At 45.0% G+C, this 25919-nt stretch overlaps 2 protein-coding genes across 2 annotated transcripts in view; one reads left to right on the forward strand and one right to left on the reverse strand.

Moving 5' to 3' along the window:
- Positions 1-172, reverse strand: part of UCK2 (uridine-cytidine kinase 2) — a 17648-nt gene extending 17476 nt beyond the window's left edge. Inside the window, exon 1 of the mRNA XM_085312132.1 lies at positions 33-172. Within this exon, the coding sequence (XP_085168258.1) occupies positions 33-134 (102 nt within the window). The 5' untranslated portion in view covers positions 135-172. The remainder of the gene's footprint in view (positions 1-32) is intronic.
- Positions 173-4319: 4147 nt separating this feature from the next.
- Positions 4320-23434, forward strand: TMCO1 (transmembrane and coiled-coil domains 1). The gene is made up of 7 exons (XM_085312136.1): positions 4320-4461; positions 6068-6145; positions 9754-9813; positions 13360-13406; positions 14014-14081; positions 17536-17680; positions 23088-23434. Exons 1-7 carry the CDS (start codon positions 4392-4394, stop codon positions 23184-23186), a joined length of 567 nt encoding a protein of 188 aa, XP_085168262.1. The 5' UTR covers positions 4320-4391; the 3' UTR covers positions 23187-23434.
- The last annotated feature ends 2485 nt before the right edge of the window (positions 23435-25919 follow it).

Here is a 25919-nt window from a genome sequence, read left to right on the forward strand (position 1 = left end):
GAGGCTGCGGGCCGCCGCCGCCCGCCCCGCACCTTGCCGCTGGCCGTGCCGCCGCTGACGCCGATGAGGAAGGGCTCGCCGCCGCCGCCGGGCTGCCCGTGCTCCTCCAGCCGCTGCTCGCTGTCCCCCGCCATCCTCCGCTGCTAGCGCCGCCGCTGCCTCCCTCCCGCCTTCCCCCCTCCTCCTCCTCCGCCTTCGCTCCCCGGCTCTCCTTGCGGGGCTGGATTTATCTGATGAGTCAAGGGCCTTCCTCCCCGCCTGGTTCACATCCCCGGCGCGGCGGCTCCCTGCCAGGTGCCTGGTGCCGCAGCTGCACATGCTCCAGCCCAGCCCGCCGGCGGCTGCGCCTGCCCCCCGGCCCCGCGCCGCCCCCCGGAGCCCCCCGAGCTCGCGGCCCCTTCCCCGCTCGCACCCGCGAGCTACCGGCGTGGCAGCGGCAGGAGGGAGCGGGGGCTGCGCCCTCCAGCACACCCCACCACCACCACCCGAGCCGTGATCCTGCAAGCGCTCGGGAACATTTATTCACGGCCTGGATCTACGAATAAAGATCATGCTTATGCCTTTGGCAAGCAGGAGACGTCTGGGAGGAGCTGCAAGCGCTCTGGAGACCGAGATTCAAAGTCAAAAMGCTCTTGATAAATTGGAAAAAATGCTCTGCAAAATGTAGGATGCCAGTGCATGCGGGCAAGTGCAAAGCACAGTACTTAGGTAGGAGCAATCAACTGCGAAAAYGCAAGATGGGAAGCTGCTGGCTACCAGCCCTCTCACAGATACAGATCTGGGAATACAGTGGATCAAAGAGTCACCAACATCATGCTGCTGTGAAAAAGGCAAACATCCCACTGGGACATATAAACATACATAGGCAGACTAATTTAACCCTCTGCTTGGTAAGAACGCAACCTGGGTAACTGCGTTTCCAGAAAGATGAGGCCAGATGGGAGATACTCCTCCAGTGGAGGATCACAGAAACAAGCAGAGGTCTGGTTTTGCAGAAAGACTGCGGGAACTGTATGTGTTTAGTCTAGGGAAGACATGACTGTGGAGACACACGATAACCGTTTTCAAATATATAAAGGCTGTCACAAACAGGAAGGGAATAGATTTCTCTTACCCCTGGGGATTAGAACAAGATGTTACCAGTGTAAACTGCAACAAGGGCAATTCAGGATAGAGATCGGGGGGCATTTCCAAAGTGTGAGGATATTAAAACCCCAGCRTAAGCTGCTTAAAGAGTGCAAGAATTCTCCACTATTGAAGAATTTTTTTAAGTGCAGTAGGGAAGCTCCTGTATAAAAAGTCTTAGGTAGAATTGCTGCTGCTTTGGGGCAGGGAATGGCCTAAGTGATGCCCTAAGTTCCCTCCCAGTAAGTCCTCTACTCCCAATTCCCCTCAAATGGTGCTCCTGCAGACTGGCAGCGTCGGTGTATCCCATCACAGCATGCCACTTTCACCCGGGTGCTGCCGGTGCCAAGGGAGGAAGCGCTATATGCGGAGGCAGTGATGAGAACTTCCTGCGAGGATAAATTCCAGTGGAATTCCCACGGTCCCATGCCAATTTTCGTGCTCTGATCGTGGGCACGGTTCCTGCGCACATCACCAGGCCCAATAACTATCCAAAGTTCATCCTTCTTACCCACACACCGATCCACCCCTTTTCAGTGGCAAAATCCATCCAACGCACAGTGACCTCCAGGTTATTTGGTTCTCCTTGTGCCTACGCTCGCCGATACCTGCCTTTTTGTTGCCCTGTTTGGAGACAGGCAAAATCTCTGCYGTGCTCGAGCCATTTCAGACTGTGCTGCTCTTTAAGCCCAGAGTCTCTACAGGATGTGCATCACAGAATTTAGTCTCCAGTTCCCCCCCCCCYTTTTTTTCAAAMCAGATTCTTGACACACGGAAGGAGCAGACATGCTTGTAGAGCGAAGGAGAAGTAAACTCATCTTGGTATGTCCTGTAGGGGTACAGCTGGGCGTATTCAAGGCTTATGTATACTGGACACAAATAAAACTAAGGGCTTGTTCAAAACCAGGCCAGAGTAGTAAAACAAAAGTGAATCAAATTCAAGTGCCAGTTAGGTTTAGATGACATCTCTTCTTACATCAAAACATAATTAAGAATGTTACACTTGTTCTTCCCAACTGCCTGTCACTAACATACATGAAAAACAATTTAATCTCTTGTTCAGTTTAAGTCCAGAGACTTCAATAAATGAAATCTGTTCCAACAAACCTCTCTCTAGGTTCCAAAGGTTACCTCCRTAAGTATTCTCTCTGCTGCATCTAGACTATTTTAAGATTGTATTGGCTCATAGTTCATGTATCCAGAGCTACACATTATGCAAACTATTTCCCTTTTCTCCTGTCTCATGCCTGCTAGATCAGATCAGACTGCATACGTCTTCATCTGTCCTTTATACACTGATCAAAGCACAGAATAATATTTTCAAAAGGAAATACCACTGAGAGTAAAATGTCTTCTGCTGTCTGAAAGGAGCCTGATAAGTTGTTGCTGATAAGGAGCCTGGTGTGAATCAGAATGACAGGATGAAGTGCGCAAAGAGCTTGTGTCACCTCTATGTCCAGTTCAAAGCATAGGCATTGGAGAGGCAAGAGGCTCRTGTCATTGACTCTCTCTTCCCGGCCTGGCTTCTCGTGCACAGTTGTTCCTTGAAGGACAGTGTTCAGTATTGATAACTGATACCATCTGAATCATTTACAATACCAGTAGAAGAGAAACYATCTCCCACTGGTGGGATACTGATAAATCTCACAGACAGGAAAGCCAGGGAGATCCCCAGAGAAGGGGAGAGGGCGGAGGAAGGGGTGCAGCAGAGCTGAGGGGAACACAGGAGGACTGGGTGAGATGGCACAGAGCRGGGCACAAAATATCACCATGTTATCGCGGGTCCTCAGTTCTACCTCGATCTTGCGGCGAGCTCCCTGTGTCTGGGAGCGGTGCCTGCCTGAGGCTGCCTGGGGGCCGTTTCCACGAGCGCAGAAGGCTCTTTAGCTGGAACTTTTTAGCAACACCTGACTCATTACATGGCCACCTGTATGCCTGTGGCTTTCATGCTTCCTGGTATGCAAATGTCTTCAGTCACCATAGGATTTGTGTGCTATCTAATTTCACACCCTCACTTACTACTTGGCCAGTTTCTCTGAACTGTTTTATTACTGTCTTTCTGAACGGCCCATTTAATTTATGGGCAGCTGTCGGKTTTTTTTTTGCTTTCCTTATTTTTCTCTTCTGTGCTTATAATCCTACAGTGCACAACTACTGACTGCAAACCTGTATGTTACACAAGCACAGGCATAAAAACTGCAGCTCTATCTGCCCCGTTTCCTTTTCTGGATTTCTTTCTATGTCTCCTTACCCCATTGTAGCTTGTGGATTTAGTGTAGTTTTGTTGCTCCAGGTGTAACTGTTGTCATATTTATATGCTGAATCATTTATTTATTTCACCGCCTTGTCAGTGTTCCTCAGCCCAGGCTTATCTGCAAGTATTTTACTCACACACACAAATATAAGATTTGCTTCCCTACCTACAACCATTTGAACTGATAAATCCAGTAATCTAGTGCTGGCCGCGTGAAGAACTGTCAGCAACGCAGTCACAAGCTAGCAAGTGCTAACAAAGTGCGGGTAATGGAGCCTTTATGTAAACATTTGATCCTAGAGAAGCAGTCCTGCCTGATGTTCTGCACTAACAGGATACTGATGTGATCGGCAAATAAACTAAAGGCCCAATTTTAAAAACCCAGGTTCCCGAGCCCGTATCTAAGAGAACGTGGTAGGCATTTGCAACACTGAGAGCTGTATTTGCCTCCTCCTAAAGCGTGGGGCACGTCAGCACGGGCAGCAGCACCCACCGCGGAGACCCGCGCCAGGGCCCGGGAGCCCGCAGAGGCCCCAGGTGGGCGGACAGGCGGCGGCCCTGGAGGACCTCGGCAGCGCCTCTGGCTGCAGGGGAGGCACCGGCCGCGACCGCGCTCCGCGGGAGGGGGCCGAGACCGGGRTCCCAACCCTCACCGCCATGACAGGCTCCCGCCAACGGCAGCAGGCCGCCATCACGGCGGGGACCGGAAAGGGCGGGACTTCCCCGTGCCCCTTCAATACTGACGGCCGACTCGCCCAATCAGAGCACTGCCCGCTCTCATTTCTCCCTCCCCTCGCCCTTCCCGCTTTCCTGTCCAAGAGCCACGCCGATTGGCTAACACCCTCTTCCGGAAGCTCGGGCGATACTTCCGGCAGTTGCTAGGCGACGTGATCTCCGGTAGCTTCCGGGTTGTGAGCGGGCTTCCGGGTGCGCGGCGGCAGGAGTGGAAGGGGGAGGCGGCGGCGGCGGCGGCGGCGGCGGCGGCGGCGGGGGGCAGGGGGGCGAGGGCACCATGAGCACCATGTTCGCCGATACCCTCCTCATCGTCTTCATCTCCGTGTGCACCGCGCTGCTGGCCGAGGGTGAGCGCCGCTGCGCGGCGGCCTGTGCCGTCGCCGGCTTCGCCTTCGCGGCCGCGGGGGGYCGAGGCTGCGGGCCCAGTGCTAGGGGCCGGGGGGCTGCAGGGCTGGGCCTGGCCCGCGCCRCGGCGGTGCCCTCGGCCGCGTCCTCCCGGCTCGGCACAGCGCGGCGTGGAGGGCGCTGGGAGCTGCGTCCTGGCAGTTGCTCTCCTGTAGCAGCGTGAAGGGCAGGCCCGGGGGCAGCGGATGGGGCTGAGGGAGGGGGACGGGAGAGGCTGTGCCGGGCCGCAAGCAGAAGAGCGAAAGTGTGAAAAAGGCTTTGGGTTAGTCAGGCCCACGTGAGGCTGAGTACCTGGAGGGCGACGCGGGCAGAGCACAGGAAGCCCAGAGGAAAGCGTTCTCGACCAAACTCGACCTTTGAGCATAGTGGGAGGAACAGGGTTTATTTGGCCTAGAAGGAAGAAGGTTATGGGAGGATGTGATAACAGTATTCGGTGAGTTCTGCAGAGCGGACATTGTGGTTTTCTGTGACTGTTGTGCGAAGGATGCGAAGAAAATAGCCACACTTGAAGAATGAAAACTAAGATGGTTTAGACTGGCTGTTTGAAAAGGCTTTCTAAATGGCAGGGTGGTAAAATGGTATGTTACCCAAGAATATGTGACACTGTTGCTGCTRCAGGTTTCTAAGGACAGACTGGGCAGATAGCTCCTGGGATAGTCAAAGTCAGAGGCTGTTCCTTTCTGCTGAGCCACATCCCAAAATCTCCTAGCATCCCAGAGCTGTAAGACACTGTCTTTAGAGAACCAGGGGTAGGGAAACTGCAAAGCAGAGTATGATACTTGTTTTTTAGGGGTCATATTGCATTGCCTTTGGGATAAGATGTTATACATGTTGATTACATCTTGCAGGACAGAGCTCCCCTCACCTCAGGAGCACATATGGGGTTCCCTTTTGTGCATTTGGGCATCCCAGGGACCCAGCAGCAGAYCTCTGCTGTCAAACAGGGACCAAAGGCCTTACATAAGAGCTCAGGTTAAACTTTTCACAAGCCAGAAGTCCAGCACTTTTGGTGCAGTTATTCTTGATCATGTTTTAGCACTAAGAGTTAGACTGGAGGATCTCTTGCAGTGTCTTTTAGCCTAGTATGTTTTCCTTTTCAAACTATGTTGTTATTAACAGCTGGTTCATTGTAGGAGATGGGTTTATGCTTCTCACCTTAGTTAAGTCTTATGAAAATGCCGAACAAAAAGATGATTATTGCCTTAATCAACTTCCAGTTTTAAGAGAAGTGACAGCCAGGGAAAAAAAAGTGTGTGTGTGTGTTGGGGGGGGGGATAAAGAAGGGATTATGTAAGTCCCACAGAACAGCAGAGCTCAGTAAGGTAGCTGGTAACTTTAAAAGTCATTTATGGACACTGGTGATGCATGGAAACTTGAAACAGGGATTTGTAGAAAGTGATGATATGATTTGCTGGTGATTTTGGGGACCTTTTGTATTATAATGTGGTTTTGTAGATAWAAGAATATGAGTTAGAGAGTATATATGTAATGAATACGTACGTTATTTGTTGTAAGAAGACTTACGTAGCGATGCTTTGTTTGATTCAGGTATAACTTGGGTGTTGGTCTACCGAACAGACAAATACAAGAGATTAAAGGCTGAAGTGGAAAAACAGAGCAAAAAATGTGAGTACCTTTCAGACACTAGAGAATATGTCTGCTCCTCTCGTTATAACCTGCTTTAGCAGATGTCAGTTTGACTATGGTCTGCATTCTGATTAATTCCTGCCCTTTTACATGTTAAAGAGCAGAAGGGAACTCTCTTCAGCTTGGAGTTCTGGAAACTGGGTACTGAAGGGACTTATTTCTGTCCCTRATCTTTTCACTTTGCTAGAGGGAGGGTTAGTACTAAGATCTATATTGTTATCCAGATTGGCCAGGATTGTCCTGGAAGACAGAAGGGAATAAACAGAGGATAGGAGGAAGTTAGAAATCATATTGGCATATTTATTTTTTTCCTCCCTCCTGAGCATGAGTAACCAGTGTCTATATATTCTTTTCAATGCCCCAAATAAATTCAAGGATGCCATTTTTGCTTTTCAAGAAGGGAAGATGGGAGATTGAGGTCTCTAGTAAGAAAAAATTGAGGCTGAATGAATACCATGAGAGCTAAAGCATAATATGTTAAGAATAAAAGTGAGGATTAATGATGTGGGAAGAGTAATGACAAAATCATGATAGAAAGAAGGGTCTGAGATATCATTTGATATATAAATAAATCATACTAGAAAACTAGATACAATACTAGAACTAGAATCAAATTTTTAAAAAACATTTTATATTATTTCCATGGAGAGGGAGAGTGTGAATGAAAAACTAAGAGGAAGGAAAAAGGGAGCAGAATGAAAAACAGAGTGGGCAATCAGAAGATGAGCAGTAGATACTAAAAATGAGACAAAATGGYAAACATGAGGATTTCAGCAGGGAGTGTTTCAGTGGACCTGTCTGAAGCCTAAGAGAAGGAGTAGAAATTCAKTTGAGCTTTTGAATTTGGTTGTGTGCACCCTGTGCAAGTTGCAGTAATAAGAAATTGGCACAGAAGAAATGTGGCTGAACCTGACCTGCTTTTACATTGGAAATGTTTCAGCAAGATGTAAATGCTCCTAATGCATGAGACCAATATTATCAAACTGTGCTCTTTGCAGTCTAGCTTGTTCCAGCCTTCTACTGGGACAGATAAGCCAAAGAGTGGACGTGTAGTCATGCTTTCATCTCAGCTCCTAAATTAGGGGCTTTTGTCCACACAGYAGTATCAGAGGGAGGTTGCATCTCCACCTACCTCATGTTAGTTCCATATGATGACAAAAAACTGTAGTGTAGAATTAGCCCCGGAAGGGCAAATTAGAGAAGCAACTGAAACTCAGCTGAAAATRAGTTAATGTCTCAGTGTGTTTGTGCTGTGGAACATGTGGAAGGAGTTAGCATGGCTTRATCTCTGGGATTTGATGAGTGCTTTAAGAGTTTAACTTTGTTTTTTATAGCTCTTGATATCTAGGCTGTAGTCTGAAGGGAAAGGTGTGTGGTTCGTGCRTCTGAAAGTTAATTTCCAACTTCTGTGTTTGATTCCCTCCTCTTTCCTCCCAGGTGAAACAGAATGTGTGTGTGTGTCACTAAAAATTCTGGCTTGTTGTTGGAAAGAAGGTTGGCTTTTTTCCCCCCCCTCTCTCTCTCCCTCCTCCTCTCACACACTAAGAAGTGCTGTCTAATGACTTATAGACAACTTGCAAAGTAGACCACTTCAGCACACCCTTCATCCATTAGCTGACAAATCCAAAACAGGAAAAAACRTGTGTGAAATCTTTAAGTTCTTCCATAACAGTCCCAAGAATCTTTACGGTTTGCAAAAACAAATGGGCCGAGTATTATGTTTGGGCAGACAGTGTTACTCATAGTTCTTTCTTCCACCATTCTCCACCGTCTCATTTCTGTTGAGAATTACAGTGTTGTCTGAGACTGGTAGGAAAATGATAGCAAGTGTTCTGAKGTAGTTGTGGTGGTAAACTTGTAAGGCTGAAGTACGTCTGTGAACAGAAGAGCTTCTCCAGAAGTGGACTGTTGCTGTTCCTGCAGATAGGCTTTCTAGACTGCCTGATACTTAGTTATTTGTTCTGCACAAACCGTAAGGGAGTTAGGGCTGTAGACTACCTCAGGGATGGTGTATGATTCAACAGTGCTGTCTAGAGTGAAGCTGTTATCCAGAGGAGCCCTCTTGTTAGGCCTGGGAGCAGTAGTTAGGCCAGAATTGGGTCAAAGGGTTCTCYAACTGGGATTTGAGCTGGGGGCCCTGGGATTATGTGGACTAGGCTTGGGACAGATTGATCAGGAGCATTATGATAGATCTGGTTTAAGGAAGATTATTGAGAATGTGTTCTGAGCACTGAGTGTGTTGTATTCATCTGACAGCTCTGCCCAGTGTTCCCTCTGAGCAGACTTGTCTGGTTTGTTCCCCTTGTGCTAGCCTGCGTATGAGATGTACATCAGAGATGTACTTCTTTCATGGGAAGAGTAAATGTCAACTCTTCCACAGTAATGTAGTAAGACACAATTAAGTATCTTGTCTGGGCTAGCATGGCTTTCTTGGCAGTTTTGTGACTGACTTGCAGATCACCTGCGTTTTGGAAGCCAGCACCACAGATCTTTGTGTAACTTGGAAATCTGACTATCTTCTTTGTTTTAGTTGTGTTCTGATATCACAGAAGAGTTGGAGTTGGCAGGGACCTCTGGAGATCATCTGGTCTAACTTCTCTGCCTCTCAGGCAGGGTCAGCTAGAGCAGGTTGCTCAGGATACCAAAGCTAGAATATCTGTCCTGAGCTAGAGCTTAGTGGAAGAGAAAAGTTCTAATGCACACTTCTCTAAAGCTCATTCTGTGAGCCAACRGGAATCAAGAATATTTGTTGGTAGAGTAGATTTGGTACAGAAAAACACAGTTTAGGATAAGAGGACTGTTACCTGTTGTTAGGTTATAACCATGCTTTATCATCCTCACTTACTGTAGTACTCTTATAATAAGTCTTAAATTAAAACCTGTTTTTTTTACTTTTTGCAAAAGACATTTGCAAGTGAGCAGCCTGGTTACTATATCACAGTATAACTCTGCTGGTTTTCTAACTGTTAGCTTTTCTTGCTCCAGTGTTGTTGTTTGCAGATGTTTAGTGAGTGTCTGTTTTGCTGTTTTAGTAACTTTGAGCTTAGGATTTTTAAAATTGTGGAAGTGCTTCAGTACTAATTAAATGAAGAAGAATGGAGAGGTTGTGGCCAACTGCTTGGACAGCATTTCCCCTGAGAATGCCCCCCTGTGAAGAAGGGATGTGAGAGAACACAGGCTTTCCTGTGTTCAGCTTCCCACCRAAAATAATTGGGAGCAGAGCTTGCCATAAAGCTCTCTTCATTACACTTGCTGAATCAAAAGTACTGTCTAATACTAATGACAAATCAGCAAGGGTCATTTGAACCAGCATGGTCCCAAGGCTGCTTGGTTAATAATCTAACAGGTTCTTGACAGTTTAAAATTAACCCTTTTGAAATTTTCATAAATCACATCCTGACTTTTGAAAATACTTTTGACTTTGTGTTTGGTTTGGTCAGTCTTGGGTAGATTAAAAGTTGCTGATTCTGAATGTTTTTAGTTCCGTCTGTTCTCCAAAGAGAATAAGATGTTTTGTTTGGTATGTGCAAGAGGGGGYTGGTATCATTATGTGGAAATGATGGAATATCTTTCTTTGCACTTTGTAGTGGAAAAGAAGAAGGAGACGATAACTGAATCAGCAGGCCGACAGCAGAAAAAGAAAATAGGTAAGATTGGAAGGCGTTCCAAGAATAAGGGGAAAGATCAGAAACTTCTGGAAGTGATTATCTGCTCCTTCTTTGCAAAACTATTTATTTGAAGTGTTTCTTGCCCTGATGACTGGTTACAAACCCTTTTGCTTATTCTCCTAAGAGAACCKCCTCTGGATGGTTTCAGTCTAATTTAGAGGAATACTTCCACTCCTCATTGGTCTAGTTACCTTTCTCCTTGATCTGGGCCTTTATATCCGTGACTACTATTAACTGTTCTCAGTGCTCATTGCTGCAGTACACTGGCAGTTTGCAATATCTGTGTGACTATACAGTTATGATTTCAGATTTTTTTTTTCTCATGTAAACACTTCAGGGCTAAGATTGTTTGTCTGAATTAGCTCTTACTGTGCTTAGATTTATTTCAACCTTAATAAATTAGAGTTCTATTCAATTTTTAGTACTGATCTCTATTTCCATTCTCCTCCTCTTTCATTGTCAATATAGTTAAGTAGTTCTAGGCTGAGGTAACTCTTTAAATACTRGACTATGCAAGAACACAATGTATTGCATTTTTTAATGCACATTAATTTTAGAAGGTTCTGTAATCTGCAGAAGTCTAAAGTAAAACACACAGTGAAGCCCACTTAAATTACTGCAGAAATTGCAGGAACACTTCTGAACTCCTGGGAGGTGGTTTCCTCATTCCTCTGTAACGCCAGGTAGCTGGATTAGTCATTTGATTTGTGCAAAGCCTGGGAATAATTACAAACATCTCTTAAAACAATTCTTCCTGGATGTAAAATCTATTATCACTGGACTCCTGAAGGGACAAGAACCAAAACTCATGTGGGTTTTCAGTTCCTAAGGTTGAACCATCCATGTGTGGGATAAATATTGCTTATTGGATACGGCAACTTTTTAATCTTGTTACATCCTATTGTTATATACGGTCACTTTTCAATGTGTGGCAATGTGACTTTTTTCAGGGCACCATCCAACTCGTGTTTGTAGCAGAGAATATTTTATTTGTGCTTGGACTGAACTAATAAACAATAGAATCTGAGGAATTCAGATGATCCACTGACTTTTATGTACTGAAATAATCTTGTTTTGCAAATGAAAAACAAAGCACAAAGGAACTAAGAATAAAACTTTGGAAATGACCACTGATTTTGTTTGCTATGATCTTGCTGGCCAAGCTTAAGATASTCAGACTGTTTTTTGTTTTTGGTGGTTTTATTTTCTGTGCAAGTGCTGCATAACTTCAGCATCTGATTTGTTTTCAGGCAGGGCTGAATGCTCAGTGCTTCTGAAAAAYCAGGCTCTAAATGTCAAGCTGGGCATCCAAAAAGTGACTCACAGCTTTTAATTACTTAGAGAATTCTGGTCCCAGTGACACTGAGTATCAAATCATTCTGCAAAATGTATCATTGTTATAGTATCAAGATTATTTCTGTTGGAGTTCCTTTAAATTTTATCATACTAGTTCAAAAAAAAAAAAAGAAACTAGACTTTACAGATAAGTCGCAATCATGGTACAGACCTACCTCAGTTGCCATCTGTCTTGTGCACGGAACAAGGCAGGATGTGTGTGTACAATATTGCTGGGTTATGCAAGGGATGAATCATGCATATTCACAAGAAGGTAGGATGGAAGTTGCATGGACAAACTTAACTCAATGTTTCCTAGTTATCAAACTCTTTCTTTTTTTTAATGAAAAAGTGAACCAACTTCAGTTATACTGTGCCCAGATCCCATTCACAGTGCAGGAACAGCAGACCTTTAACACTGTGGCATAGCCTTCTGCCATATGAGCTTAGAGAGTATGTTTTTTAGCTTATAACTTTGCCACTGTTCTCTTCTGTGGGCCCCTAGAAGGAAGGATGGTAACATTCCCAATAGTGCTCACTAATACTTGTTAGACAGTAAAAAAATGCTGGCAAAAAATATTATTGCTATATTGTCTTGGGTTGTGTTCCAGTCGGCAGAAATAGAAGAGTTAGAATTTCAGCATGCTGCTTGTTGATGATTTATCCAGCCCTTTTTCCCTGTGCCTCCACCTAGTTCCACAGAAGAGTACAGTACTTAAATGCTGCTTATGCATGAGTTGTGCAGGATTAGTCCATTTACAGAAAATGGTCAGGCACCTGGGGCCTGTTTGTTCTGAATAAGTAGAAATGTGTGAGAAAAAGGCCAGATATATTGGGGATATGGGCTGTATTCCTTTTATCCCTGCATAACCTTTAGTCTATCTCAGTAAATGGTTAGTTATGTAGCAGAGGGAAAAAACAAGTATTTGTGCCAAATGTGATTCCTAAAGAGCTGGCCTGTGCTTGCTGAAATGTCCCAGAACAAAATTCTTCACCTTGATCAGGAAGCAGGTGTCTGGAAAATTCCTGCCTTAGGGCATGGTTTGTAATTATAAGCAATAGGAATTAGCAACGGGGATTCTGAGAAAGTGGATATGGATATTGCTGTTGCTTTGCCTATATATACTGTGGATGTATTGGCATCTTTTAATTGGGGTTTGAGAAATAACTGTGGAGCTTCTGTGCCGTGGGCCTCTTGTATTGGTACTTCAGCAGGGATCGACTGCACAACTCACGTGTTGGATAGCCCTTCACAGTCCTTCTGTCTGTCTCCCTATCTTTGTTCATGCTATTCCTTGGATATTTCTTCATCATCCACATCCTTACTTCAGCTAGGTGTTCCCTGAAAGCCTTGGCTGCCCTCTGGATGCTGAATAYGAGGGAAGCACAGTGAGTGAGGTTGGATGGAATGGGGACATGAGGACAAAAGTGGTGATAAGTGGTAGGTAACACTTCAGTGTGGAGCAGCCCCCTTATGAGGGGCATGGATGCCTTCCCCAGTATCTTGCAGACAACAAGGCATCTTTTGGAGTTTATGATGACTTGAGGAGAGATGAAATTTCAAAAGAAATATCTTAAAGTGTTCCCTGAAAAGCACAATAGTACATGCTTCAGTTTAAMTTCACGTAGAATGCATCTTTCTTCTTTGGAGAATCTTTCAGGTGTCATAAGGGTCCAAGATCTGTTACTAAGAGCAGTAGAATGTTAGACTTGCTGAAGTGCAGCTCCTGGCTCCATGTGCCACTTTGATGTTGCTTCTATAACCTCTGAAATTAAATCCTTGCTTACATAGCATATTTGTAGTGGTGAGCCTGGTGTGCAACTAATTCGGACCACAATTCTTTGGAAGTGTGGTTTGCAGGCATTGTCTTTGTTTTCTGGCCACATTGCTCATGCTGCTGTGTTTGGTTGGTTGAATTGGCAAATTTGACGTTATGAATTTCTCCCAGAAGTGCTGAATGTGTGATTCTAGCCTCCTCTTTTGTGCCCGCTTTGCTGCATGTTACTGTGATGGAGAAACAGTTGGCTATGTACACATTTTCAGTTTGTACTGTCTGGCAAAGAGAGCTGGAGTTGGTTTTGGAAGTGTTCGTGGTTTGAAGAGCCAGGAAGGTTAAGTTTTCCTGGAAATGAAAACACTGTGGTTTCTAGGTTGGTATAACTGATGATAACTGTTTTTTTGCTTTCCAGAAAGACAAGAAGAGAAACTGAAGAATAACAACAGAGACTTGTCAATGGTAAGAAAATTAAAGCCTGTTCCTAACTGCTGAAGGTTTCAGTGGGCAGCTTTCCAATAGAAAGACTTTGTTCACTTGGCAGAGATGATAATCCAGAGAGAACAGGAGGAGTGACCTAGTAGCTACAGATTTGGTATGATGCACAAAGTTCTCCAGCAGTTACCATTTCATCTAATCCCCAGCCTTAGTTATTTTCGTATTTATAAGCCTCCATAATGTCGTCTAAGTAGAATCAATTTGTGTTGTCTTCCTGCAAGTTCTCTSTTCATAATGAGCCCTCTGATTTTCTTATCTCTCTCCAACTCTCTCATGTGATAGTTGTATAGGCTTAGCAAAGAAACAACCTGTGGAAGGTAACAGGACAATTTTTGAGCACTTGGATCTTTTGTGAAGCAGCTTTTCACATTAATAATCCACACTGTGGCTACCTCTGCACCTAGTTGTTGACCAGACTTCTCTTTGAGTTCTCTGCTCTCTTCCCATGCAATCCCTCTCTTTTCCCTCTAGGTTACAGTGATGCTGTGCAAAGCCTGTTCTTGAGGGCATGAACCCTTAATCCCTCAATGCAGGCTTGTTGTTTGACTTTCTCTTACCATTTTACTTGCAGGTTCGGATGAAATCCATGTTTGCCATTGGCTTCTGCTTCACGGCTTTGATGGGAATGTTTAACTCTATGTAAGTATCAACTTTCTGGATTTTTCTTAAGTTTTCATGGTGAGTATAGTTTCCTTCCTTCTCTATCAATTGAAGTGTTTTAGTGATGACATGGCTCATCTAAGAACTCTAACTACTCTGTATAAAATGGATCAATATTTCACATGAAGATGTAGTTGTGTGGTCACAGCATGCTGCTGTTTTGCTCGAGAGGAGACGCTGCATACTGGCAGTCTTGAGTGCAATCTAGACACAACTCTAAAATCCTTACTGCCTGGGGGCATCTTGATCAGGGCAAGTTTGGTAGAGATTGAGCCAGCACCGCCGTCTTCAGTTTCCTTGGCTTTGCTAAGTAATGTGACCGAAGAACTCTTGTAAACAAAACTATTCCAGGCCACCTACCCCTTAGAAATGGGCTGGTTTTGCAGTGTTGGTTGTTGCCCTATTTAAGGTGAGATATTAAGAAGTCCAGGCATAGATTCTAATCTTCCYTTTCTTTAAAAATCACCTGGGATTGGTCTATTGAAAAGTAGCTTCTAGGTTGCATGATGGAGAGCTTTGTTTCAGACAAGCAAAACTGGAAGACTTGCGCCTAGCTTTTAGAACTTGATTCAGGTTTGAAACGAACTTCCTACTGGTTGCAAAATCTGAAGATAACATGAATATGGTTAGTATAAACTTCAAGAGACTATGTAATATCTGGGCAGTATACTTGTCCTGTAAACAGGAGTAGTCATCTTTACATTCTTGGGCACCGAGACCTTTGACTTTTTTGCTAGCAGTCCCAAGATACAGTCAATTGTTGTTTTATTACAGATCTGTGTTGGATAAATTAGAAATGGGTTAATGTAATAGCATAACTGCCTCCGTGTGGACTCTTATTCARCTTCTATCAAAATTCAGCATCAACCTTCTATGGAATGCTATGAAACTGAGCAGAGGAATGCAGCACTAAGGGACTGTAAAATTTGGGTACACTCTTTGGTCATCATTGTATCATTTAGCTACAGTCCTGAGAAGGGATGGAGATGTATTTTAGTCATGTGCCTGGATGTCAGAATGTGGGACCATGATTTGTAGTGCTGCACCTGAAGCATTAAAATATTATTTGGGTGCAAGTCTTTCAAACTACCTACTCTATCTAGTTTAGTAGAGTGTGAGGATGCATTTCTGAGGCAGTTCAAAGGATGCTGCAATGAACAAGTGTTTCATGACTGTAAATTCTTTATAAGCTYTGGGAAAGAACTGATCTTGGTTAAATCCTGTATAGATCCACCTTCAATATGTGTTAACTTAAAAAATAATTTATTGGTTTATTTTCCCTTAAGACCACAAAGTTTACTTGTCTTGCACCTTTCTCCCTTGAGGATCTCTGTCCACTCGAATGATGCTCCTAAACCTCAAGACTGACATGAAGCTTTTAGGATGTCTCGCCTTTACCAGTCTCTCTTTAGAGGCCGTTCAGGGAGCTAGTGCATGAGTATCCAGACAGCTCAGTGGATGTTTGAGTGGAAATAGCTTTCTTGCTAAGTCCAGCGGTTCAGAGGTTATTGAATCAAAATGTAAAAATTTGGCTGTCTTAGCTTTGAGGCTAGATAGTTAGATTTGTGCTTCTGGTCTCAATACAAATTAGCATATGCATTTGTATCTGAATGGCAGTTTTGGTGGGGTTGTATCTGCACTGTCTCTGCGCTGTCTGAAGCTTGTAGAATGGTTTGACAGAGCTGGTTCTCACTTATGTACTGTCATTCTCTTGACATAGCAGAAAGAGCAGCTGCCTGTTTCAGGAGGAGAGTAGGTTAGCTTTGAATTCATGAGGCTGTAGGTGCAGTATGAATAGGAGAAGAGTGGCTGACATTTGTAATGACTCTAGTCTTTCTTTGCTGGTCTTTCCTGTTCTTGAACAAACTCACTCTCCTAGGGGATAAAAGGAGCAGGCATACATGCACAATGCAGACACCCAGCTGCTCTGTGACCGGGCACCTTACCTCTGCCATATGCTTAGCRGACAATAGCCAAAATGGAAATTACTATAATAACTGGCTTTGCTTCTTACAACGTGGGGAATGGAGCAGTGGGGTGAACCACACTAGGAGGACACATAAGTGTCAGGAAGGTAAGTTTAAACCCAAAGAGCAGAATGTCACAGCAAAGATGGGCAGCTGAATGACGCTTGTGGCTTAGAAGTCCTCTAGGACAGGAAACAGGAAAGTCTGTGGGGAGGGGGAGAGTGGAGGACTCCAAGCAGATAGATGCGCTTTTTCCTGGGGAGGGAGATTAGCTTCCATGTGTCTCAATTATCTTTTGTCAAAAATGTCTTAATACAATCAATTCTGAACCCTGACATATTCTTTTCTTGAACTGCACATTCCAGTACTACTTCATGATAACTGTGAAAACCTGCTGGAAGAAAAATTAGGTACCTCAGGGTGCTACTGCTGAAATACTTGTCATTCTCACAGCAGGAATAACGCAGAATTTTAAACCACTGGGGGATGTTACAGGGAGATAAACATCCGTTCCTAGGTCTCCTGCCAAACTGCCTGTGAGATGTAAACAAAGTTGGCATGCATGTGAGCTGTAGCTGTGTGAATGCATCTCCACAGGAAAGAACGCTCATTTAGGATCTCTTGAAACAAGAAACACCTGTTAGAAAATCAGCACATGCAGAGACAATAACATCCAAATATGCACACGCTGATGAGGCAACATACACACTTTACTTCAAAAGGTTGGGTTGCCTGTCTGCRTTGGGAGAAATCTTTGCAAACTGGCCAGAATTCACACTTTGCCTGGCGCCCTGGAATGTGGACCTGGAGGGGCTCCAGGAGCAGGACAAGCTGCTTGGAATAGTCAGTATCGTCCTGCTTCTGCACTGCCTCCTTCAGAGCTAATGCAGAAAAGGCTATTGGTATTAAAAAGCATTCTCTCAATGATCGTTGTACACCTTGTTCTTGTGCTGAGAAATATAGCTGCTCTACAAAAGGAAAAAAAAGTTTGGTTTATGCTCTGCTTAAAGCCAAGAGTTCATCTTCTTGCAGTAACTGCATTACAGCAGTGATAGTCATCTGTCTTTTGATCAAATGTTGACTGTGTTCTGGGGAGCTATCTGCTGCATTTGCAGTTTAGTTATACTTTTTATTTAAAAGCCAAAACGCCAGCYAAGATTTTTGGCCAGCTGATCACGTATCACTGTGAAATGCCTTGTCTCTTATCGTGGTAAAACAGTTACTGAGGGAAGCCTACTTAATCTTTGGATGACTGRGTGATCTGGGGTGGAGGTCTGTGTGAGAGATGTACTTAATCTTCTTGGTGTAGTGTATGTAGAGGTGGGCTGSGGAAGGCAGCATGGCTTTTCCAGCCTTCCATGTGGTCTTGCCTGCTCTGATGGTCTGCTGGAGATGCTTGCTTGTTTCTTCTACAGCCAAGGATTCTGCAACTGTCCCCAGTTGTGATCCAGCACTTTCTTTTCCAGATTTGATGGCCGAGTGGTGGCAAAGCTTCCCTTTATCCCCCTCTCGTACATTCAGGGTTTATCCCACCGCAACCTTCTGGGTGAGGATTACACGGACTGCTCCTTCATCTTCCTCTACATTCTCTGCACAATGTCTATCAGACAGGTGAGTACACTGAGTCTCCTGCATGCCTGGATCAAGGAAGGCATATCTCTACAATCCATAAAGAAGTCAGTTACTACTGTGACTGTGGGTTAGGATCTTACAAACAGCCACTGTGCTGAAAGTGGAAGACTTGACTAGAGGCGTTAGGATTGCTCCAGARTGCTAGGACAGAGTTAAAAGAAACAGCTTGCTTCCTTGTGTCCRTCTCTGATAACTTTGTGAATTGTCATGGTTAGCCTTCAGCAAAAGACAAGCTGCCTCTATCAGGAGGCAATATAAGTACTACTWCTTCTCAATTATGACTTCTACAGTAATATGAGAAGAGAGAAGGGTTGCTTCTTTGGGAGAATCTTCCTCATTGTAAAGGCTCAGTCAGTCCATACATTTGTTAGAAAAGTGGGGAAAGAGTTAAACCTGTTCTTTTGCTTTTGTCCTTCCTGTTTTTGCTGACAGCCTGACTTTTCAGTCCTGAGAACTTTACCTTTGAGTAGAGTCTCTCTCAGTATGAGGAATGTAACTCAGAAAGGGGGCCTGGTGTGGTAACCAAGAGTAGGCTACCCATAGCTGCCCAACAAATCTGGTTAGTCCCATCTTTTGYAGAAAGAAGCATCATCCAAGTTAAGGGGATGTGTGTGGCCAAGTATAGGCTGTGTTACCCAGCTGGATGACACCCRTGTGTTCAGCAGCAGTTAATGTGTTGAATTGAGGCTTTAACTGATGGAATGGTTGGTGAGGACAAGTGGGCATTCTCAGTGCAACCAGAAGTTTTTGTTTGCCATGTTCCCCCAGGGAGTGCTGAGGAGAAATTAATAGGCTCTGGGGGTTGGATGAATGCTAGTGCAATTAGCTGCAAATTTTCTGCTCCTCTATTTATATTTCCCTTTTCTTTGATTCACTTCCTGAATTCTTGCTGCTTTTCTCCTTGACCGACTTGTTGCTTTTCCTCAGGGGGTGCCAAGAGACTTGCAGAATTAAAGCAGATCAGCAAAGGGAAGTGACATGTTATGCCAGTTGTTGTCAGAAGTTTGGATGAGCTCGATGAAGCAGCTTAATAATAGAAAGTTAGTTCCTTTAGTCATAGAGTGCATACTAATGAATCAAATTCTCCATAATTCTCCACAACGGGTGCTTATGTTGAAATGCACCTATGTCTGGTCCTGTGCAAAAGCAAATAATGAATCATAAGCTAGGCTGAAAAGGGATCTCCTGGGGGTCATCCGGTTCAGCACCGCCTGCTCAAAGCAGGGCTAGCTTCAGAGAGGCAAAGACCAGGGGCTTCCTCACTGTGTTCTCTTCAAGACAAATCTGGCTTCTCTTGCCAGTAACTGGAAAAGTGARTGCTGCTTTGAAAAAAAGTTAGACCTTTTCAGCTTCTTGGATCACCCCCTGACTTCCTGGGAAGTTGAGGTCTGATGCTGTTCCTTCAGGCAATCTTGCATGGTTCTGCTCTGTTACTCACCTGTTACAGAAAGTCCCTTCTTTCCAGTGCTACAGGTTATCATCATATGAAACCAAACAGCACTGTCTGCAAGGTTTTTCTGCACCGGTTGGGTTGACTGGGGAACTCCATTGCTGAAAAATCCCCCATGGATTTTTTTTGTCCAAAAATACAATTCCTGTGTTTGGTTCTAGTCCTGGGCGTTTCCTGCTGTCGCCTCTTGTGAAATGAGTAGACAGCTTGAACTGAGTGGTGGGGCACTCTGGTTTTGGAAAGAAACACTGAGCTTTCTGAAGAAAATGGACTTTCAAGAGATTCTTTTGAAAAATTGTCGTCATGCAGAAGAGTTCCTGCTAATGGCCCCATGGAGGTAGGGGGCAGAAGGAGAGAAAGAGGTTTACTTTATTGCTTTGGAGAAAGGTGTTTTTGCTCTGAGGATTTAGAGATTGCAGCCTTAGTGGTGCTCCTTTAGCTGGTTGCAGTTAATTATACCTGCATGTCTCCAGCTAGCTGCTAGACAACTCTAAGTTTTGTTATCTTGCCCTGTGGARCGAAGGGCAGAGACCAGCTACATTAGTTTGTGCAAGAGCTAGGAACAGAAGCTGTGGTTGCTGGCATCCTGCTTCTGACTTTATTACTGTTTGAAGAAACTTTACATGATAACAGCATTGGGAAAAGGGCTTTGAAGGGGTGTGAGAGGGGAAGAAAGCAATTAGAGGCTTAAAATGGTGCCAAAGAGTAGCTTTCAGTGCTGTGACCATAGAGATGAAAGCTTCGTGACCCTCTTGAGTTCTGCTCTGTGTAAAAGGGGAAATTTGCTAAGTCAGCTTCAAAAGAGCTGCTGGCCCAAGGGAGGAGAACTTATGTGGGACTGGGTGTCTGGTTTGATGCTGTTGACAGGAGAGGAAGGAGCAGAAGTGTACCAGAAGCCAAAGAACAGGTTTGCAAACAAGCTAAAGGGACCACACAACCCTCAACCTTCTCTTAGAACCTGGAGCTGCTCATGAAGGGATTGAAAGCAAGGGAGAGATCCCAGCAGAGCTCAGAAGTAGAGAAACTCCTGTGTATGTGAAAGACCAGCAATCCTGAGAGAGATGCAGCAGAGTATGTGAGGATGGGGAGAAATGAACTGACTGGTAATTAAACTGACATTAATGGGATGGGTAGTAGCAGCGTCAGGCAGCCTCTTCATGCAGTCCTCAGGCACGTGGGGGAATAAACTCTTCAAACACTGACTGGAAAGCTTGTTGCCTGTGACCTGGCCAGCATCTCCTGAAATAGTCAAATTACAGTGAGTAACTTCCTTTGCGCTGTTCCCAGCTCTCCCTGGCACGTAAATCCTGTCCCTTAGTTCCTCCTGTCTTCCTGTTTGGAGAGCGGAGGGTTGCTGGGAGAGGCCTTCCACAGGTCCTTGAGCCGCTGGATTTCATCTGGGAAAGCCTGTTGCTGGGCGTGAGGCACAATGTCAGGGTTACATCCTCTGCCCCTGCTCCTGTTACTGTGCTCCCAGCCTTCACCTGTGCTGTTTGTGGAGAGAAATATGCTGCTGTTCAGGCATTTGCTGGTCTTCGCTTCCTTTTCACACAAGCCTGAACTGCAGATTAGGTCTCTTCTCCCTGAAATGTGCTCCCAGTGGGAAAAGAAGACAGTACTTATCCTTACTGCCAGGAGTGCACTTTCCCACACAGCCTGATCTTGGAACAGGGAACAACTCACTGCCTTGTCTCTGAGGCCCCTTTTGAGTCTGAAGACAAAGGCAGAAGCAGCTCCCATTCTGCCTGCGATCATTTATAAAGAGGGTTCAGAAGAACTTGGATAAGTGGTTTGTGTGCTTCTGTTTTGTCATATTTCCTCCCTGCTCCTGAAGGTGATAGTCCTGTTTTTGTTGGAAGCAGACTCTGCARAGCATCCCAGGGTGGTGCAGAGCACAGCACAGAGCAGGTTTCTGCTGCATCTTGCCTCAGCCCTGGTGTTTCCAGCTGCATGTACAATGGGACTGCTGTCCACCAAAACTGGCTTTGCAACTAGCACATGAGTTTCTGCTAGTACTAGTTTCTGCTGCCCTTCCTAGCAGAAAGGGGGCTGCTGTGGAAGCATAATGCTGGCTAGAGTGGCTGTAGACTTAAACCTACTTGAATCCATGTGGGCTRTCTTCTCCCTTTCTCTTAGAACTGTTCAAGCTTGTAGAGTAGGATTTAGCACTACCGTTTGCCTCTGCCCTAATACATAGAGGACTGAGGCAGTGCGTGCTCCTTGTTCCCGTTGATGCTCTAGTAGGATCTCTACTCTGCTCTAGCTTTGTACTAACTCATACATGGTAAGATCCAAGTCCTGCCYACTGCTGACTCTGCAGCACTCTCTGGTGTTTCTGAATCCATGCATGAGCCACTTGCTTTCTCTGTTCATTTTCTTGACTAAGCTCTGAGAAGGAGAACCACAAGAGGGAGCCTCCTCCAGTAAAATGCTCTGCTTTTAACATTCAGTTACTACTACTGTGCTGACTTATGCAGGACACCGATTTAATTGTGCTATGGACAAAGATTGCTCAAGGTGGTTTTGCAGGATCAAATTTTGGTCTGTCTGGGCTTGAAGTGCAGTACCAYACAAACGTGGTTAGACTCTTTCTGCAGCCAGGTCAAGGCTGGAAAAAGTGGAACTGTATATGTGTGGTGCAACACCTGAGTTAAGAGCCTAGCTACTTTCAGGCAAGTCTTGGATGCATCTTCCCTGCATGCTCGGGACTACTGAGGCACAGCATGGTGGTGCTGCTCAGACTAGCTGGCAGCTGGAGCCTTTGAGGTGGATTAAGGTGCAAGTACCCAGAGCTCTGGGGGGCATAGTCAGTGAAAGTGCTCCACAGCCAGTTGGGCTTGCACTGGGCTGATGCTGCTAAAGATGCTCATGTGGAACCATGCAGATGTCTATACTGCACTTCCTGTGGTGTCTCCTGGTGCTGTGTTATCTAAGGATTCCTGGAGAATAGCATACTTGAGCCTCTTTGGCTCCAGATGATGAATTGCTCAGTATGTAGTTTGAGTTGTTATGAATCTAAGTTTGCTCACTGTTCAGCAGGCATCCCACAAGTCCCTGCTGCACGTATATAATCCTGTAGGAAACATCTGCCATGAGATTTATAACTAATTCCCCAACTCTGCTACTTCATTTTTTTTGTCATTTTGTACTGAAACACCCTTATCAAAAGCATTTTTTTTTAACAAATGAGAATGCAGAGGTCAATTTTTTTTGATTTTGCTACATATATATCGTTACACTGCATGTCTCCTGCAGTCCGCTGTTCCTGTCTGTATCATTAGCATTTGTTAATTCTGTGTCTAAACTTCTGGCTTGCATTTGACACTTTCTCTAAACTTCTGGCTTGCATTTGACGTTTTCTCTGACCCAGTTTCAGACTGGTTTATGTGAGAGCCTTTATGCAGAACCTCAGACTCTGGCTGTTGTTGACAGTGGTTTCTGGAACTTGTGAGAACTGAAAGCTGCTTTGTTTCAGCTTGCAGACAGATGTTGGGAGCCTGCTCTTGCGTGTGTGTTGCAAATAAATTGCAAGGATAACTATTATAGGTTGATTCAAACCAACCCATATGCAAGGACTAGTCTGTGACTACCTTTTGCGTAGCTGGAGGTGGAGAAGAACCAGATTACCGTCCTCAGTTGAAATGTTAATTCAGCTGCAAGAATGTTTTTAGGGGGTTGGAGGAGATGAGCCCAGCTTTAATTGTAACCATTTTAGATGGTTGTTTGACTCTGTGCTGGTTTTTGTTTTTCCTTGAATTGAAAGCGAGATCCATTGTATATTAGGCAGACTGGTAAGGCTTAGTGAGTGAGAACTTGAATCTGTTGAAAGTAGTGGGAAATACTGCATTTGTAAGCAGAGCAGGGATTTCTTCCTCTTTTATAGCTCCCTTGTCATGTCATTGATGCTGTCTTGCTCTTCTGTTCTTGTTTTTGCAGAACATCCAGAAGATGCTTGGCCTTGCTCCTTCCCGGGCTGCCACTAAGCAAGCAGGGGGCTTCCTTGGCCCACCACCTCAGGCAGGAAAATTCTCCTAAAGCATGGTTGCAGCCTCCAGCACAGGTTTAACCGCTGCACCAGACTGCCTTCAGGGGGTAACAAGATTGGATTCTACATCAGGCTTCCCGTTCAAAAACAGCCTTTGGAGTATTGGCCAGTCTTGGAAATGTCTTGCATATAGAGTATTCTACCAGCAGCTGTTTGCTCATCCACACAAAGTTCTCGGAAGATAACTTGACCTTTTGTTTCTGATGTATCTGAGAAATAAATGGTATGGGTATGTTGATTTAGGTGTCTCTTAATTGTGCTATAGGACCAGTAGAATTACCTTGATTCCTTGTGGCATGGAAGTCAATTCAGATAGCAAGAATGAGAACTGCAAAATAGACGGTTTGGAAATTCAGAACAATCATACTGTGACTTGTCCTTTGTGTCTTAGTTGAGCTGGCTAGAGCCTATGTAGTATGGAGCTGGGCAAGCAGGTGTGTTTACTTTTATAAAAAGTGCAGAGTTGAAGATGAAGCTTTTTGTTGGCTTAGGTGACTGGTGGTGCAGGTACCAGCCCCCTGTGCCTGGCTGCTCTTGGAGGTTGTGAGGTTCTGGATGTACTGTCACCCTGTGCTTTTCTAGAGTGTAGCCTCACAGGCTTCTGTAGCATTACACTGCTTCCATTTAAGTTGCTTACTTGGACAGAATCTATACAGTTACAGCTGTAACGTGAAACACACTTGGCCTTCAAACTGAACTTCAGCAAAATGTTAAATTCTGTCAGCGCTATCCAGTGCTAACAAACCCGTTACTGCCTGAGGGTTATGACAGCAGCATCTGCTTGTGCCACTTACTATACTGCTAAGCAGGCTGATGAGCAGTATGCATCTTGAAGGCCTCTAGCATCCTTCTTAGGCTTACTAAGGTATTGGTAGGAAGCTCCTTGTGCTGTCTTCTACCTTGTCAAATGATTATCTGGTTCAGTTTTGCTGGACAGGGTCCTCTCTTGTTTAAAAGGGGAGAATAAATCTTGCTGCCACACTGAAGTTAGGCTGACAGTAGTTCTACTGAAGTGAAGTTCTACAGTGACTGTAGGGACAGTTGCTTCCTTGTTTCTGTGACCAGAAATTTATAATGTGGTACCTTTTTCTAGGAGTTTTTAACGAGATGCATGGCAAGGGAGTAAATCTGAACTCTCTTATGGCAGTGTAGTGCATGTGCATTACTGTCTCAAATACTAAATACTGGGATAATTCTCAGTAATAAGCATGGGCACTGACACATCTACTTAAAGATACATCATTTATGGGTGCTGGACCTTGAAGCAGCATTATACCSTTCCAAACCAAATATTTGACGGGTGAAGGAATGTATATGTTGTATCCTGATGCTTCCCAGCATTAGAATGCCAAGCTCTAGGGCTGCATTTCTGACTTTCCATCTTGTTTGGCTGGACAAAAGTCTAAAAGTCTTGTAGCTAGACTCCCACAAGGCGTAGCCCTTGTGTAAATCCTCTTTGATGCGTGTAGGCGCTGCTGGTTCAAAGAGCTGACCCACGGCTAGCTAGCCAAGAACACCTCAACCTCTTTTCTTCATSGATCAGCTTTGTTGAATTAGTTTATTCTGCAGCATATGGTTGTCAGATCCAACACGATGAGTGGGGAACTGTAACAGCCAAATCTGATTAGGAGTAATGTCAAACTGTACCTCAATGAATTGGGAAATACGTAGTACCATAATTTGCTTGATACTGTTGCTCAGACTCTGCCCTCAGCGAGTCTGCTGTSTATTCTGGAATGCACATATTGCATCATGCTGCACCTTTACCAGCTGGGAAGGGAAGCCTAGGAATGTCCGAAGGTCATCTGAAAATTATCAATCTGTTGCTAGATTCTGCTTGCTTTCTCTTGTCACCTCTGAGTTTGATGTAATCATTCCCTGGTGGTGATTAATCATTGTAAGAAACTGAGAAGAACAGTTTTCCCCCACCACGCCACTAAAGGTTTAAATTTTATGAATCTACACTTGGAAGTGTTTGAAGGAAGATAAGATGTCCTCGGTTCTGTTTCATAGACATCTTAATAAATAAATAATTTTATGTATATATCAAGGTAAGTAACTGCAGCGACCTCTTTGAAGAGGTGATGCAAGGTGTGTTGCTGTTCTTTTGTTGGACACAGTACTCTATTGATCATCTTGCACCCAACTTTAGACCTGTTCATTTGTATTTTTTAACTCTTTTCACAAATTGCAGTGCAGTCTTGGATCCTGTCCCTGGCAGTAGCTCCTAGAAGGTATTACAGAGGACCATTTTAGAAATTTYGTCGTAGGTGGCTGTGAAGCAATCAGCCTACGGGGAAGATGGTTTTCCCAGCTGCTCTGCTAGTGGGGCTGGGCTAGCTGGAGCTGCCTCGCAGATGGGCAGAGGTGCCAAGGTGGTGAAGTCGCTGTCATCTGCTTGCAGCAAATGGCACTGGAGGCAGGGGCCGTGGCCCTGTGGGAGACGGGACACCAAGACCTCTTCAGTCTCTAGTAAGTCTAAGCTAAGGCTGGACCAGGAAAAAAATCRAAAATACGAGTCTTAGGAACTGAGAAAAGCCGCGCAAGGTAAGGAGGCGGCCCCGGTCTCGCCCCTAAGCAGCGGAGGAGCCCTGCGGAACCGCCTCAGCGCTGCAGCCGGGGCCCGCCTCAAGATGGCTGCCGCGGCCGCCCCCCCCCCCCCGGCCCCGCCCCGCGGGCGCGCGGCGGGCGAGGTCCCGCCTCGAGGAGAGCGCGGCGCGCAT

This window comes from Rhea americana, unplaced genomic scaffold (assembly GCF_003343005.1).
Source record: "Rhea americana isolate MKP2758 unplaced genomic scaffold, rheAme1 scaffold_358, whole genome shotgun sequence".
In the NCBI taxonomy this organism is placed as follows: domain Eukaryota; kingdom Metazoa; phylum Chordata; class Aves; order Rheiformes; family Rheidae; genus Rhea; species Rhea americana.